This window comes from Coenobita brevimanus, chromosome 63 (genome assembly GCF_032717465.1).
Source record: "Coenobita brevimanus isolate Jiangsu-jjx chromosome 63, ASM3271746v2, whole genome shotgun sequence".
Taxonomy (NCBI): Eukaryota; Metazoa; Arthropoda; class Malacostraca; order Decapoda; family Coenobitidae; genus Coenobita; species Coenobita brevimanus.
Genome location: NC_137016.1, coordinates 37,188,235 through 37,205,734, shown reverse-complemented (window position 1 = coordinate 37,205,734; position 17,500 = coordinate 37,188,235). Strand labels below are relative to the sequence as shown.

General features: G+C 48.4%; 1 protein-coding gene across 1 annotated transcript in view; it reads right to left on the bottom strand.

Annotated features, from left to right (window-relative positions):
* Window positions 1–17,500, bottom strand: part of LOC145404422 (insulin gene enhancer protein ISL-1-like) — a 160,787-nt gene that overhangs the window by 74,800 nt on the left and 68,487 nt on the right. The window contains exon 6 of the mRNA XM_080275940.1: window positions 15,315–15,480. Coding sequence (XP_080132066.1) covers window positions 15,315–15,480 — 166 coding nt within the window. The remainder of the gene's footprint in view (window positions 1–15,314; window positions 15,481–17,500) is intronic.

Here is a 17,500-nt window from a genome sequence, read left to right as displayed (position 1 = left end):
GTGGTAGGTGTGATGATGATGATGATGACTATGGAAAATAATAATAAAGATGATGATGATGATGATGATATATAGTTGTGGTAGCGATGGTGGTAGTTGTGGTAGGATGGTGGTAGCTGTGGTGGGAATGATGGTAGTTGTGGTGGGATAGCTGTAGCGTGGCAGGGATGATGGTGGTTGTGGTAAGGGTGGTTGTAGTTCTGGAAGCGATGGTTGTAAATGTGGTGGAGATAGTGGTAGTTGTGGTGATAAGTGGTAGTTGTGGTAGCGATGGTTGTAGTTGTGGTAGCAATGGTGGTAGTTGTGGTAGCGATGGTGGTAGTTGTGGTAGCATGGTTGTAACTGGTAACGAGGGAGGTAGCGATTGTGGTAGTAGTGGTAGTAGCGGTGATTAATGGTGATGATAGGGCAAGGAGTCTTAATGATAGTGGTGGTAGTTGTGGTAATGGTGGTAGTGGTAATGAATGGTAATCTTAGGAGTAATTGTGGTAGTTGTGGTAATTTGGGTATTAATAGGGATGGTGGTAGTAGTGGTAGTGGTGGTAGTTGTGGTGATGGTGGTAGTGGTGGTAGTTGTGGTGATGGTGGTAGTGGTGGTAGTTGTGGTGATGGTGGTAGTGGTGGTAGTTGTGGTAGTTGTGGTGATGGTGGTAGTGGTGGTAGCTGTGGTGATGGTGGTAGTGGTGGTAGCTGTGGTGATGGTGGTAGTGGTGGTAGTTGTGGTGATGGTGGTAGTGGTGGTAGCTGTGGTGATGGTGGTAGTGGTGGTAGCTGTGGTGATGGTGGTAGTGGTGGTAGCTGTGGTGATGGTGGTAGTGGTGGCAGTTGTGGTAATGGTGGTTGTGGTGGTAGTGGTGGTAGTTGTGGTTGTGGTGGTAGTGGTGGTAGTTGTGGTTGTGGTGGTAGTGGTGGTAGTAGTGATGATGGTGGTAGTGGTGGTAGTTGTGGTGATGGTGGTAGTGGTGGTAGTTGTGGTTGTGGTGGTAGTGGTGGTAGTTGTGGTTGTGGTGGTAGTGGTGGTAGTTGTGATGATGGTGGTAGTGGTGGTAGTTGTGGTGATGGTGGTTGTGGTGGTAGGAGTGATGGTGGTGGTAGTGGTGGTAGTTGTGGTGATGGTGGTTGTGGTGGTAGTGGTGATGATGGTGGTGGTGGTGGTAGTAGTGATGATGGTGGTAGTGATGGTAGTAGTGATGATGGTGGTAGTGATGGTAGTAGTGATGATGGTGGTAGTGGTGGTAGTAGTGATGATGGTGGTAGTGGTGGTAGTGGTGATGATGGTGGTAGTGATGGTAGTAGTGATGATGGTGGTAGTGATGGTAGTAGTGATGATGGTGGTAGTGATGGTAGTAGTGATGATGGTGGTAGTGGTGGTAGTAGTGATGATGGTGGTACGGTCTGTTTTAGAGAAATCCTAATTATTATTATTATTTTTTTTTAACCTAAGTTAGGATGGAACCTACAGCCTTTGGGACAGCCGTTGTAAAGTACTCGTGTTACAATTGTGTACATGACGCGTGTACACCCCCACCCCCCCTATGTACACTTCCAAAATGCCCTCCAAGTGACAGGGTGAGTGTATGTGCGTGTGACGGGGAGTGTGTGTGCGTGTGTGTGTGCGTGTTTGTGTGTTAGTGTGTATTTATCTGACGTTGAGTGTGTGTGTGCGTGTGCGTGTGTGTGAATCATCGTGTACTCGTTTTTGACATTGTGTGCAGGAGAGAGAGAGAGAGAGAGAGAGAGAGAGAGAGAGAGAGAGAGAGAGAGAGAGAGATGTAGCCAGAAATATTTTGCGTCTATGTATGTATTTATGTATGTATGTATGTACGTATGTAAAAAACAAATACAGAGCACACACACACACACACACACACACACACACACACACACACACACACACACACACACACACAACACCACACAAAGATACACAGTTACGAAAAGATCTTACAGAACGAAAGCTACTGAGAATTTCGTAATCCCAGAGTTGACCGAAGGATACAAATATGGATTTCAAAATTCTTTCCAAATATTCTGGGACCCTGGTGACGATACAAAATAATACAGAATAATACGAAATAATAAGAAATACGAAAATAACACGAATATACACGAACCGTTGACTACCGTAACGTTCGCTGTCATTTTCCTTTTCTCTCTCTCTCTCTTTCTCTCTCTCTCTCTAGACAAAAGAATATTCTGGCATCTTACACGTGTCTGGTGAGGGGAGAGGGGAGGGGAAGGAGGGGAGGGGAGAGGGGAGGGGAGGGAAGGTGGATAGATGGGAGAGAATGGGGAGGAGAGCAGAGAAAGAGAATATTGGGGGAAGAGGGGAAGGAGGGAGATGGGAAGGAGGGAGATGGGAAGGAGGGGAAGGAGGGAGATGGGAAGGAGGGGAAGGAGGGGAAGTTGGATGGAAGGGGTGAAGGAATGGAAGAGAGAGGGAGGTATGGGAGAAAGAAGGAAGAGGATGGAGGGAAAGGGAAAGGAAAGGAAGAGAGGAAGGCGAAGGGGGGAGAGCAGGAAGAGAGAAAGGGGGAGGGGAAGAGAGTGAGAGGGGAGAGAGAGGGAGAAAATGGGGAGAAGAAGAAATGGAAAAGAGAAAAAGATGCAGAGAGGAGAGGAGGGGAGAGGAGAAGAGAGGGGAAGGGGAGAGGAGAGGGGAGGGGGAGAGGAGAAGAGAGGGGAAGGGGAGAGGAGAGGGGAGGGGGAGAGGAGAGGGAGAGGGGAGAGGAGAGGGAGAGGGGAGAGGAGAAAGGGGAGGGGAGACAAAAGAACAGTCTGCCATCTTACACGTGTCGGGTGAGGGGAAGGGGAGGAGAGGGGAGGGCTGGGGAAAGGGGAGGGGAAAGGGGAGGGGAGAGTGTTGAAGGAGGAAGGATGAAGGAAGGTGGAGGTATGGGGGAGAGAGAGAGAGAGAGAGAGAGAGAGAGAGAGAGAGAGGGGGGGGTCACTTTATAGCCACGGGAGCGACCCTTTGGCAGGCGGGGTGGCGCGTGGCGGGGGGGGAGGGGGAGGGGGAGGGAAGGGAGAAGAAAAAGGAGAGAAGGTGAGGGAGAAGAAGAAAGGGAGGAGGAAATTGAAGGGAGAAAAGAGGTGGGGAGGAAGAAGGAATAGAAAGGAGATAAGGGGAGAAGATAGAGAATAAAAGGGGGAGATGGGAGGGGGAGAGGGAGGGGGAGGGGGAGAGAAGAAGAGGGGAGAGAAGAGAAAAGGTGAGGTAAGAAGAGGGACAGGCTGGGAGAGAAGAGGAAATGAGGGGAAATGAAGAGAAGAGATGAGGGGAGGGAGGGGGAGAGAAGGGGGAGGGGGAGGAAAGGAGGGGAAAGAGGAGAGGAAAGGGAGAGAAAGTGAGGGGAGAGAGAAGAGAAAGAGTAAATAATGAGAGGAGGAAATGGAGGGAGAAAGAGGAAGGGAAGGAGAGGGAGAAGGAGGAAAGAAGAAAAGGAGTGGAGAGAGAGAGAGAGAGAGAGAGAGAGAGAGAGAGAGAGAGAGAGAGAGATTTACAATGACCACTTATCACAACTCTCCCTCTATTTCCTCCCTTTTACCTCTCTCTCTCTCTCTCTCTCTCTCACGATAATTCCCCCCGAGTGCTGCCCAGTGGATAATCTCACTCAAATTATTATTATTAATTAATCAAAGTAATTAACCACAATTACCAAAACTACAATTAATAATAATAATAATAATAATAATAATAATAATATCATTATTACTACCGCTGCTGCTACTATTACTGCTACCACTACCGCTACTACTACAACTACTACGGCTACTACTATTACTGCAGTCACCACAACTACCACAATTACTACCACCACCACCACCAATACAACCAAAATTACCACCACCATCACCACAACCACCACCATCACCACAACTATCACCACACTACCAACACTACCACAACTACCACAAGTACCACAACTACCACCACCATGGGACTGACAGGGGGCGTAAGGGGCTGTCACCTCCCCTGTCATTAGGAGCTGTCACTGTTTTAATATCTAGGTACCACATACTCTTAGGCAGGGTGAGGCAGGGTGAGGCAGGATGAGGCAGGGTGAGGCAGGATAATAAGTGAAAGGTATGGTGAGGCATGGTGAGGCAGGGGTGAGAAATCGAATGGTATGGTGAGGCAGGGTGAGGCAGGGATGAGAAATCAAATGGTATGGTGAGGCAGGGTGGGGCAGAGAAGCTGGAATATGGAGGGTGATGCAGGGGTGGGGAATGGTGAGGCAGGGTGAGGCAGAGAGGTTGGAATAGGAAGGGTGAGCAGGGTGGGGCAGGGTGAGGCAGGGGTAAGGAATCGAAAGGTATGGTGAGGCAGAGAGGTTGGAATGGGAAGGGTGAGGCAGGGGTGAGGATGGGTGAGGGTTGGGTGGGGAATGGCGAGGCAGAGTGCGGCAGGGTGAGGTAGGGTGAGGCAGATTGCGGCAAGGTGAAACAGAGTGCGGCAGGATGAGGCAGGGTGAGGCAGGGTAAGGCAGGGGAGGGTGGAGTGGAGTATGGCACAATGCGATGAGGAGAGAAACAATAGCGAAGAGGGTAAAAAGACGAGGCAGGATGAGGCAGGGTGAGGCAGGGTAAGGCAGCTAAGGCAGGTGTGGAAGCGTGAGACAGGGTTCAGGGAGGCGTGAAGAAAGAGGGTGATGGGTGAGGCATGGCGAGGCAGGGTGAGGCAGAGTGAGGGTGGCTTAGGTAGGGCAAGACTGCGTAAGGAAGGGTGAGGGAGAGTGAGGCGGCGAATGAGGGTAAGGAAGGGTGAGGCAGGATGAGGTAGGGTAAGGTAGGATGAGGCAGGATGAGGTAGGGTAAGGTAGGATGAGGCAGGGTGAGGTAGGGTGAGGCAGAGTGAGGCAGGGGCGAGGCACAGCGGTATAGGGTGAGGAAGGGTGAGGCAGGATAAGGCAAGGGTGAGGCATAGTGGTATAGGGTGAGGCAGGGTGAGGCAGGGTGAGGCACAATAAGTCACTCTGGCCTCGGTATCAAAGTTTACGGCCCGAGTCCATTAGCTGCCTCCCTCCCTGCCTCCCTGCCTCCCTCCTTCCATCCTTCCCTCCCTCCCCTACTATTCTACCTCACTCCTTCCCTCTCCCTACTTCTCTCTCTCTCTCTCTCTCTCTCCCTTCCTTCTCTCCCTTCTTTCCTCTTCTCTACCTCCCTCCCTCTTTCCTCCCTTTTCTACCTCCTTCCCTATCCATTACTCCTTCTCTCCCTGCCTCACACCCTCCGTCCCTCACTCGCTCTAATATTCTCCCTCTCTGCCTCCCTCTCTCCCTCTCTCCCTCCCTACTTCTCTACCCCCTCCCTACCCCCTTCTCTACCTTCCTTCCTTCTATAGTCCTTCCTTCCTTCCTCCTTCTTCCACCTCTCTCACTACTCCTTCCCTTCCCTCCCTCTCTCCTTCTCTCCATCCCTCCCCTCCCTCTACCTCTTTCTTCCTCTCCTCGTCCCTACTTTCTTCCATTCTTTCCCTCCTCCCTCCCTCTCACTTCTCTTTCTCTCTCCTTCCTTCTTTCCTTCTTCCTTACCTCCTTCTCTCCTTCCTTCACTCTACCTCAACTTCTTTCCTCCCTTCTTTTCTTCCCTTCTTCCTTTCTTCCCTTCCCTTCCTTTCCCTTCCCTTCCCTTCCTTCCTTCCTTCCTTCCTTCCTTTCTTCACTAATATTTTGCTCCTTCTTCCCTCCCCAAACTTCTTTCCTTCACCCTTTCCTCCTTCCTTTCCTTCATTTCTTATTATTCCTTCCTTTGGTCATCTTTCAATTAATCTTTTTTCTCCCTCCTTCCTTCCTTCCTTCCTTCTGTCCCTCCTTCACCATTCTTCTCCTTCCCCCTTCCCTTCCTTCATTTCCCCTCCTACTTCTCTTCCTCCTCCTCCTTTTTTCTTTCTTCTCTCCCTTCCCGCCTCCCTCCCTCCCTCCCTCCCTCCCTCCACCTCCTCTCATTCCTTCTTCTCTTCTCCATTCTCTTCTCTTTTTCTCCTTTTCCTCCTCCTCCCCCTACCCCTCCTCTCTACCTCCCCCTTTCGTATCTCTCTCCTCCCCCCTCCCTCCCTCCCTCCCTCCATCCCTTCCTTCCATACCTCTCTCACATTCCCTCCCTTCCTGTCTCCCCCCTCCCCCTCCCCCTCCACCTACCCTACAACCACAATCACCCCCACAGCTACCACAACTACCAACATTACTACCAAGACTACCACAACAATTACCAACATCAAAGAACCCTCCTTACCCCTACCACCACAACCACCACAACTACCACAACTACCACAATCAACCACAACTACCACAACCACCACAACTACCACAACCACCACAACCACCACAACCGCCACAACCACCACAACTACCACAATCAACCACAACTACCACAACTACCACAACCACCACAACTACCACAACCACCACAACCGCCACAACCACCACAACTACCACAATCAACCACAACTACCACAACCACCACAACTACCACAATCAGTCAATCAATCAGCGAATTTCAGAGTCAATGAGTCAATGGGCATAATAATCAATAGGTCGGCATTGTTCTCTCTCTCTCTCTCTCTCTCTCTCTCTCTCTCTCTCTCTCATCTTTTCAATAATTCTTTTTCTTCTTTTCTCCAGAGAGAGAGAGAGAGAGAGAAAGAGAGAGGGAGAGGAGATTATGAGGATGGAGGAAGAAAGAGAAGAAGGAAACAGGTAAGGACGGAAGGAAGGAAGGAAGGAAAGAAGGAAGGAAGGAAGGAATGAAGGAAGGAATGAAGGAAGGAAGGAGGGAAAGAGGGAAAGCCTGGAAATATGTAAGAGGGAAGGAAGGAGAGAAAGAAGGATGGAGAAAGGGTGAGAAAGAAGGAGGAAGGAGGGAGGACAAGAGGGAGAAAGACAAGGAAGAAGGAGGGAGGAAGGAAGGGAGGGAGAGAAGGAGGGACATCTGGCAACTGAACTTATCAAAGCTGTGTACTCTCTCTCTCTCTCTCTCTCTCTCTATCTATCTATCTATCTATCTATCTATCTCATATTAAGATAGTTATTTTAAAGCAGATTTTGGCTCGTGAATATAAATACTGAGAGAGAGAGAGAGAGAGAGAGAGAGAGAGAGAGAGCAAAGAAAACCAGTCACAATTATATTTAAAAAGACAAAACAATAAAACGACTCACAATAGAAAGAAATTAAAAAAAAAAAAAAAATTACAGCTAGTTCTAAATCAAGCCCACGTTTCCAAAAAGATGACTCCCTTCCTCATAAGGTAAAGAAAACGGACTGTGAACCCGGTACAAAGGGAGACTACCACAAAAAGGGAGCTTAAATTGGTCTCCCTTTGGACTAATATTCAGGGTCCTTTGTTATGAGAGAGAGAGAGAGAGAGAGAGAGAGAGAGAGAGAGAGAGAGAGATTTGGCTGGGAGCTATGTATGTTTTGTTTTTGGTAGGTAGGTAAGTAGGTAGGTAGGTATGTAGGTAGGTAGGTAGGTAGGTAGGTAAGTAGGTAGGTAGGTTGACAGGTAAGTACGGTAGGTAGACAGACAAAGGTAGAATGATTAAATGGTAGATAGATAGATAGATAGACAGATAGATAGATAGATAGGTAGATAGATATTGATAAATCGATAGATAGAAAAAGATATATCAAGGTTAAATAGTAGATAGATGGTCGATAGATTAGAATGAAGTCAGGGAAGAAGGAGGGAATGAAGTGAAGGAGGGAAGGAAGTGAAGGAAGGAGGGAAGGAAGTGAAGGAAGGAGGGAAGGAAGGAGGGAAGCAAGGAGGGAAGGAAGTGAAGGAAGGAGGGAAGGAAGGAAGGAAGGAAGGAGGGAAGGAAGTGAAGGAAGGAGGGAAGGAGGGAAGGAAGGAGGGAAGGAAGGCAAGAAAGAGGTGAGGACAAGTGAAGGAAAGAGAGAAGGAGGAAGGAAGAGGGAGAAGGAGAGAGAATATGAGAAAAGAAGAGAGGGATTTCAAATGAGAGGAAGGAAAGACAGAGGAAGAGGGAGGAAAAGGAAGGAAGGGAGAGAGAGAAAGAAGGATGGGAGGGAGGGAAAGAAGGAAGGAAGGAAGGGAGAGAGGGAAAGAAGGAAGGAAGGAAGGGAGAGAGGGAAAGAAGGAAGGAAGGGAGAGAGGGAAGGAAGGAGAGAGAATAGAGATAAAGAGAGAGGGAGAAAAAGGGGGGGGGAAGGAAAGGGAGAAGAGAAGAAAAGAAGGAAGGAAAAGGGAAAAAGATGGGAAGAGAGAGGGAGAGAGAAAAAAAGGGAGAAGAAAGAGGAAGCGGAGGAGAAAAGGAGGGAGCAGAAGAGAGGGGAGGGAGGGAGGGAGGGAAGAAGGGAGAGAGGGAGAGAAAATAAACACAAATTCTCTAATTCTGGAACACAAGAAATTAATCTGGAAGGAATAAGGGAGAGAAAGGAATAAGGGAGGGAGGGAGGGAGAAGAAGAGGGAAGGGAGAGGAAGCGAGAGGGGAAAGAGATGGATAAATGGAGAGAGAGAGAGAGAGAGAGAGAGAGAGAGAGAGAGAGAGAGAGAGAGAGAGAGAGAGAGAGAGATAATAATAAGGACGTAAAGCACATGGTTTGTTGAAATGAATGACGTTCATATACGTACACACGCACACATACATCCACGCACATACATACGCACAAACGCACACACACACATATGCAGATGCCCAAGTCAAGTGGTGCAGGTGGTGTGTGTGTGGGGGGGGGGGAAGTCACACACACACACACACACACACACACACACACACACACACACACACACACACACACACACAAACATACCCTCACCCACACCCACACACACACACCCCCATTCCCACCCACCTATCCACACCATCACTTCTTGCCCTCCCCACCCACACCCCCACCCCCTACCCCACCCCCACTGCTAACCCATTTTCCCCATTTTCCTAACGAGTATTGAGCGCGTAAAACAATGGGGGTGGGGAGAATAATGGGCGAATGGGGTGATTTGACTCCCTTCCTAGCAAAACAATGGGGAGCAGACTGACACACACGTGGCCATGAGGGGGGTGTAATTATGGGGAGGTGTGGATAGGGGAGAGGGGAGAAGGATGGGGAGAGGGAGAGAAAGAAGGGGGGGGAGAAGGACAGAGGGAGGGGGAGAGGGATGGATGGGTGGGTGGGTGGATGGTTGGATGGATGGGTGGATGAATGGAAGGATAGATAGACAGGCAGACAGATAGATAGATAGATAGGTAGATAGGTAGATAGATATATACAGAGATGGATGTAGAGACGGACAGAGCTAGAGAGAGAGAGAGAGAGAGAGAGAGAGAGAGAGAGAGAGAGAGAGAGAGAGAGAGAGAGAATGGAGGAGGGGGGGAGGTAGAGGGGGTGAGCACCAAACAAATCCAAACAAATAAACAAACAAACAAGCCCTGAAACAAAGCCAGTCTCCCTTGAAAATCGACCCCAGGGGAGTTGCGTCATTCTCCCCCCAGGTCAGAGTGAGGGTGGGGTCATTCTGGGTCATCCTGGGTCATTCTGGGTCATCCTGGATCATTCTGGGTCACTCTAGGTCATTCTGGGTCATTCTAGGTCATGTTGGGTTATCTGGGGTCATTCTCCCTGACTATGACCTCCAATATAGTATGGACAAGTCTTGAATTAAGCTTTTTTTTTTTTATTAAAGGTTTTAGGCCCTGTTTTGGATCACCTCTCTCTCTCTCTCTCTCTCTCTCTCTCTCTCTCTCTTTCTCTCTCCTTTCTTTTACCTTTCCCCTACCCTACAGTTTCTCACTCTCTCCCCTTTCCCCCTCCCTCCCTCATTCTCTTTTCTCCTCATATCCTCCCTCCATCCCTCCCTCTCTCCCTCCTTCCTACCCCTCCATCCCTCCCTCTCTCTTCCTCCCTCCTACCCCTCCATCCCTCCCTCTCTCTCCCTCCCTCCTACCCCTCCATCCCTTCCTCCTCCCTCCCTCCTTCCCCTCCATCCCTCCCTTTTCATTTTCTTTCTCTGTTCAATTAATCATCTTTTTCCAGCAAAATTTTTCTTGCCATTTTCTCTCTCTCTCTCTCTCTCTCTCTCTCTCTCTCTCTTTTGCAATTAGAGAGTAAGAAACATGAAAGAAAGAGGAAATAAAGAGGCAGGAGGGAAGAGGAAAGAGGAAGGGGGGGGTGAAATGGAGGAGAAATAAGTAAAGCCAATCTGCTCCCTCTCCCCTCCCCTCATTACCTCCCTCCCTTCCTCCCTCCCTCCCTCCCTCGGGCTATCGGTGGCCGCGTCGGGAGCACATAATTTTACTCTCGTGGCCACACCGAAGAGGAGGAGGAGGAGGAGGAGGAGGAGGAGGAGGAGGAGGAGGAGGAGGAAGAAGAAGAAGAAGAAGAAGAAGAACAGGAAGAAGAAGAAGAACAGGAAGAAGAAGAAGAAGAAGAAGAGGAGGAGGAGGAGGTCAAAGGAGAAGAATGAGGGATGACAAAAATAATGCCAATTTTGAGAGATATACAAGGGACGTGTGTGTGTGTGTGTGTGTGTGTGTGTGTGTGTGTGTGTGTGTGTGTGTGTGTGTGTGTGTGTGTGTGTGTGTGTGTGTTGGAGAGAGGGGGGAGAGGGGGGGGCCCGAGAGAAAGACGTCTGAAGATGAGAAGGCAGTGAGAGAGAATGAAGGAGGGGAAGACGGCAAGATGAATAAAGATGAAGAGTGAATGAGGCGGGGGAGGGAAGTGGGGGAGGGAGAGGGGGAGGGGGAACGAGAGGGGGAGGGGGGCCCAAAAATGATCTTGTCACGGCCATTGTTCACACAGGCAGTTTTAATCAGGGGGGAGTGGACCACCAGGAGGGGAAGAAGAAGGAGAGGAAAAAAGGAAGAAGAAAAAAAAGAAAGATGAAGGAATACAAAGGAATACAAAGGAAAGCAAACAGCACCTTATGGTCCTTTCGAGGCTGCGTGTTACAAAGTAGACTATGACTACAAAAACTAACTCTACATGCTGAAGGATAAGGATAGTACAGCAAGAAGGCTCCCCCCGCCTCCAAACCCTCCTAAAGTTAAAACTGGCAGGAAAAAGTGAGAAAGACCACTACGCAGCATGGAAAAACTGACATGGAAATTTTATAGGAATGATTGAAAAGGAAAAGTTCCATTCTATAATACTTTATCTATAAGCTGCCAGTATGAATAACATGAAAGAGAATGTAGTAAAGTAAAATGAACAATTGAGTATATAAATAATGCATAACACAATGTACGGGTAAGTTAAGTTAACGGGGGGGGGGGGTGCAGACAGCGTGGAAATTGCACAGTGCACAGTGTGGATGTTCAGGGGTGGTGCGGTGGAGGGAGGAGGAGGAGGAGGAGGAGGAGGGGGAGGAGGAGGAGGAGGAGGAGGAGGAGGAGGAGGAGGAGGAGGAGGAAAAGGATGGTGATAAGAAGAAGAAGAAGAAGAAAATGGGTGAACGAAGAGGAGGAGGAAGAGAAGCAAAAAGATATAAAAAGAAGAGAAAATCGTATTAAAGAGAGAGAGAGAGAGAGAGAGAGAGAGAGAGAGAGAGAGAGAGAGAGAGAGAGACAAAACAGGAAGGAGATGCAAAACTATCAGAAAAGGAGAAGAGGGAAGAGGAAATACTTGAGTGCGTGGCAGAGAGGAGGAGGAGGAGGAGGAGGAATAGGAGGAGGAGGAATAGGAGGAGGAGGAATAGGAGGAGGAGGAATAGGAGGAGGAGGAGGAGGAGGAGGAGGAATAGGAGGAGGAGGAGGAAGAGGAGGAGAAGACAGGAGAAAAAAGTGGAGGAAGTGGAGATACGGAAGAAAGAGGAGAGGAAAAAGCATAGAAGAAGACAAAATATCGGTGAGAGGAGGAGGAGAAAGAGAGAAGAAAGCCGAGGAGAGAGAGAGAGAGAGAGAGAGAGAGAGAGCGGAAGACAAAAGCACCTTCTGTATACACTTGTTGCGTGAGAGAGAGAGAGAGAGAGAGAGAGAGAGAGAGAGAGAGAGAGAGAGAGAGAGAGAGAGAGAGAGAGAGAGAGAGAGAGAGAGAGAGAGAGAGAGAGAGAAAATCACATCTATTAGCCTATTCCTTCTTTCCTTCAGCTTTGTCTCTCTCTCTCTCTCTCTCTCTCTCCCCACTCCTCCCCTTCCCTCCCCCTCCCCCCCTCCCTTACTTTACACACGAATCATTGACGATCATGCACTTAGCAGAGAACACACACACACACACACACACACACACACACACACACACACACACACACACACATGGCGTATCCAGTACTCTCCCCCTCTCACTTTTCGTTCCTTCCCCCCCCCATCTCTCTCTCTCTCCCTCTCTTCTTCTCTCAACCAACCCTTCCTCCTCCTCTTACCCCCTCCAAGCCTTCCCCTCCTCCCTCTCCCCTTCCCCCCTCCTCTTCCCCTTCCCCTTCCCCACACACACTCCTCCCCTCAACTATCCACCTTACTCCCTCTCTAACCTCTCTCTCTCCTCCCCTCTTCTCCTCCCTCCCCTCCCCTCCCCTCCCCTCCCCCATACAATATTCACCGTCCTTGCTCTGCTTTTAGTGCGGGTGAATTTTTGAAGAGGAAAATTGATGGTTTTGGTTGGAGCGTCTTATTGAGAGAGAGAGAGAGAGAGAGAGAGAGAGAGAGAGAGAGAGAGAGAGAGAGAGAGAGAGAGAGAGAGAGAGAGAGAGAGAGAGAGAGAGAGAGAGAGAGAGAGAGAGAGAGAGAGAGAGAGAGAGAGAGAGAGAGAGAGAGAGAGAGAGAGAGAGAGAGAGAGAGAGAGAGAGAGAGATACGCTTTAGTGCGCATGTAAGGGGGGGGGAAGGGGAGAGGAAGGGAGGAAAAGGGGTGTGAGAGAAAGGGGTGGAAGAGGGAGGAAGAGAGGGAGGGGGGAGGAAAAGGGAGTGGGGAGGGAAATATAAGTTACATTGATACACAGACCACACAGACCTTGAGGTTCTAAGAGGTCTGACTATCTATCTGTCTGTCTATCTATCTATCTATCTATCTATCTATCTTTTTATATATCTGCCCATCTGTCTCCCTTTCCCCTTCACCTATATACATATCTGTCTATCGTTCTATCTTTCTGTATCTATCGGTCTATCTATCCCCTGACTCCGCATCCTGAGAGGGGTTACCTACTAAAAGGACTCACAATCATCCCTACTCAGTAACAACGCCTCCTCCCAAGACACACCACCCTCCCTCATTCACTTCTCAACCTCTTTCTCTCACGTTCTGGGTCTTCCTCTCCTTCTTCACAGGTCACAGGAGGTCAGAGAGAGAGAGAGAGAGAGAGAGAGGTATTAAAATGTGTAACGGTATGTGTGTGTGTGTGTGTGTGTGTGTGTGTGTGTGTGTGTGAGAGAGAGAGAGAGAGAGAGAGAGAGAGAGAGAGAGAGAGAGAGAGAGAGAGAGAGAGAGTAAATTGGGCAGTAAAAATTTGATCTGATAATTCAATACTAAACGACTCTTTAAATGGACGATTATGTAAATTATTCTCTCTCTCTCTCTCTCTCTCTCTCTCTCATTTTCTTTCTTTTCCTTTCTCCTTTTGTCATTATTTTTTTTTTGTTTCTGTTCACTCCTTCCCTCTCCTCAAATTTTTTCCATCCCTCCTTCCTTCTTTCCTTCCTTCCTTCCTTCATACTTTCTCTCCTTCCTCCATTTTCCCACTTCTTCCTCATGCTTTCTTCTGTTCATATAATCCTTCCTTCCTTCCTTCCTTTCTTTCTTCCTACCTTCCTTCCTTCCTTCCTTCCTTCATTCATTCATTAATTCATTCCTGCCTACCATCCTTCCTTCCTTCCTTCTTTCCTTCCTTCCTTCTTTCCTTCCTTCCTTCCTTCCTTCCTTCCTGCCTGCCTTCCTTCCTTCCTTCCTTCCTTCCTGCCTCTCCACACAAGAGCACTAAAAACATAAGTATTGATAATTATGTTTGTTCTACACACACACACACACACACACACACACACACACACACACACACACACACACACACACACACACACACACACACACACACACACACACACACACACACACACACACACACACACACACACAATTACAACCCACGCACACACGCCACTAAACACGCACACGATCCGGCAATTAAATCACACTCGTGTACACACGCGATACACACACACACTCGAACGCACACGACCACCCACTCATAATACACTCATAAAACACGCACACACACACGCACACGCAAAAAAGGGGATATTATATTGCAATCACGCACACGCAAACTTATGTGCAGTTGCAGTCTCCCCCCCTCCCCTCTCTCTCTCTCTCTCTCTCTCTCTCCCAAGCAATCATAATCTTCTCCCCTTCTCTTCATCTCCCCTTCCTCTCTTCTCTCCCTCCTTCCCTCCCGCTTCCCATCCTTCTTCCCCTCCCCTCATCTCCCCTTCCTCTTCTCCCCTTGTTTTCCTTTCCCTCCCCTGTCTCTCCTCTTCCCCTTCTCTCCCTCCGTTCTTTCCTCTCTCCCTTTTCATCTTTCCTCCCTCACTTCCTCTCACTTTTCCTCCCTTCTCCCCCTCTCTTTCCCCCTCCTCTCTCGCCCATAAATCCAGGTATCTCTCCCACCCCTTATAGAAAAAATCCCTCCCCCCCGGATTACGCAGGATTAATAGAGTTTACCCTCAAAAAAGAAAAAAAAAACAGAAAACGTAAAAAGTATATAAAAACTGATGTTGAGATAAAATAAAATGTTAATGTGAATGTGGGGGAGGGGAGGGGGAGGGGGAGGGAAAAATGAAAGAAAAATGAACCCTCCAAACTGAACCCCCAAATTGAACCCCCACCAAAATTGAACCCTTAAATCAAACCCCACAGAACTGAAGCCTCCAAAATCAGACCCCCACCAAAACAGAACCCCTAAATCGAACCCCACCAAAATTGAACCCCCCCCAGCTGAACCCTCCAAATCAAACCCTACTAAAGTTGAACCCCTAAATCGAACCCCACCAAAATTGAACCCCAAATCGAACCCCACCAAAAAAGAACCCCCCCCAAATCGAACCCAACCCAAAATGAACCCCCCAAAATTTTAGGTTTAAAAACGTTCCAACATCATCACCTCTTCTTAATATCATCATCTGAATCTCATCCAAAATTTCGGATCTGCATTCAACTATCTATTTAACTATCTATTTATCTATCTAACTAGCTAACTATCTATCAGTCAATCTATCCGTCTGTCTATCTATCTATAGCCGGACGCCCTAATCCCGAAAAGGGGTGGCCACAAACAAATCGCCTCCATGTCTGGCCCAGTCGCATGCCATTTCTCTGCCTTCCCCTCTGCCCTGCATGCAACCACCCTAAGGCCACTTCCCACTGACCTTTTCCTGTTGCAAGGCCGCCTGCTTCATCAAAGTGGCCTTCTTCTTGTCCTTGCATCTCTTGTTCTGAAACCACACTCTGATGACCCGCGGTGAGAGCCCTGTCATCTCCACTAATTGCTCCTTCATTAGCGCGTCTGGGCGGGGGTTGGCGGCGTAGCAGGTCCTGGTGGAGAGAGGGGGGGGGGTGGAGAAACGGAGGGAATGGTGGGGAGAGGGAGGGAATGGTGGAGGGAAGCTGGGAGGGATGGAAAGACGTGGGAAATGGTGCAGAGACGTGGGGAGTGGTGGGGAGATGCAAGGATGGGGAGAATGGTGGAGGGAAGCAGGGAGAGATGGAGAGAATGGTGGAGGGAAGCAGGGAGAGATGGAGAGAATGGTGGAGGGAAGCAGGGAGGGGTGGGAAGAAGGAGGGAATGGTGGAGGGAAGCAGGAAAGACGGAAGGAGGGAGGAGAAAGTAATGAAAAGAAGTTTGTAGGGGCCGTGGCGAGGGTGACAGTAAGAGATAGACAGATAAATAGATAGATAGATAGATAGAGATAGAGAGAGAGAGAGAGAGAGAGAGAGAGAGAGAGAGAGAGAGAGAGAGAGAGAGAGAGAGAGAGACAGACAGACAGACAGACAGACAGACAGACAGACAGACAGAAGAGACAGACAGACAGACAGATAGATAGAGACAAACAGGAGTGACAGCAAAGAAAACACGTCACAAATTCAGCTTAACCTCTTAATCTACCCCCAAAAAAAGACAGCCAGCCAGCCAGCCAGACAGACAGACAGAGACAGGCAGGCTCTCTTCTAGTGACGGGCAAATCCTAATTTATATCCTGTCTCTTATCAATTACTCCTAAACTTAACAGATAAACGCAAAGTGACGGAGATATCATGCAATGGAGAGAGCAACATTCTGCATTGGTCATTTCTATTATTTTAAAGTGTTGTCAATGGGTATGGAAGGGTTAGGCTGAGTGATGGAGTGTGTGGAAGGATGTGGTGTAGGTGTGTAGTGTGATGGTGTGAGATGCGGTTATGATACTGTAGAGTGTGTGGTGTGTGGCAGTGTGATGTGGCAGTGTAAGGTGTGGTAATGTTGGGTATGGCAGTGTGAGGCAGTTTGAGGCAGTGTATGTTACAGTAGCATGAAGTGTGGCAGTGTGTAGTGTGGCAGTGTGAGGCAGAGTCTAACACCACACGTCGACTTTCCTAACACCCTCTACATCACACTTAGCATCGATCTGAACACTCTACCCCAATGTTCACACGTGCCTTCAGCTTTTGTCCATTTCCACGCCACTCAGTCCCCTCAAAGTGTTCCATAGTTGGCAATATACTGTACAAAAAATGTATATGTAATTCTTGATGCAGAAATATTATTGGCAGTTCAGATTATTGAGACGTGGTGTAAGAAAACGAGGCTTAAATTATAGATTGAAGATTATTACAGTATCGTGAATGTGCTTGATGATTGTGCTGGACTAATGGACTTAATGGAGGAGAGTATATAAAGTTTCTCTCTCTCTCTCTCTCTCTCTCTCTCTCTCTCACCAAGCCTTGAAAACAGCCTCAGCACAGCGAACTACACAAAAGCGTCATCTTTATCAAAATCTACCTATTTCAAAATACAGCTCCTATAGTCTTGGCACCTTAACTTGGCTCAGATGTTCGTTCCTTTACAGTTCAGTGAGAAAAAAGACATTGCCACGGCTCTACAGTCCTTCCATAGCACTTTTTCGTGACTATCATCCCAATATTATTTATACAACTCAGCATTCAAGATGGAGAGGTGGCAATTTTAGGCCAGGTTAAGGTGAAAGGAGTACAGAGATCCATGGCGAACTTACCTGCGACCACAATTTACATTATTTTTATTGTTTTTTTTAATGGATGTTGTATATATGGTTATTTTTGACTAACAGTGTAAAGAAGAAAACACATTCATAGTTAGTCATAGTGGAGCTGGGACCTTTCTGCCTCCCCCTGCTTCTGACCTTACTGTATTCCGGCTGGCGGGGCGCTGAAAGGACGCACACACACACACACACACACACACACACACACAGTCACCATCCAACAAGCATTATATTATCATGCCTTTTTCTCGATCTATCAACACCTCGTCACTTATTGTGTGCACATGTAGGCACACACACACATACTCTATCTCCGTCACACACACACACACACA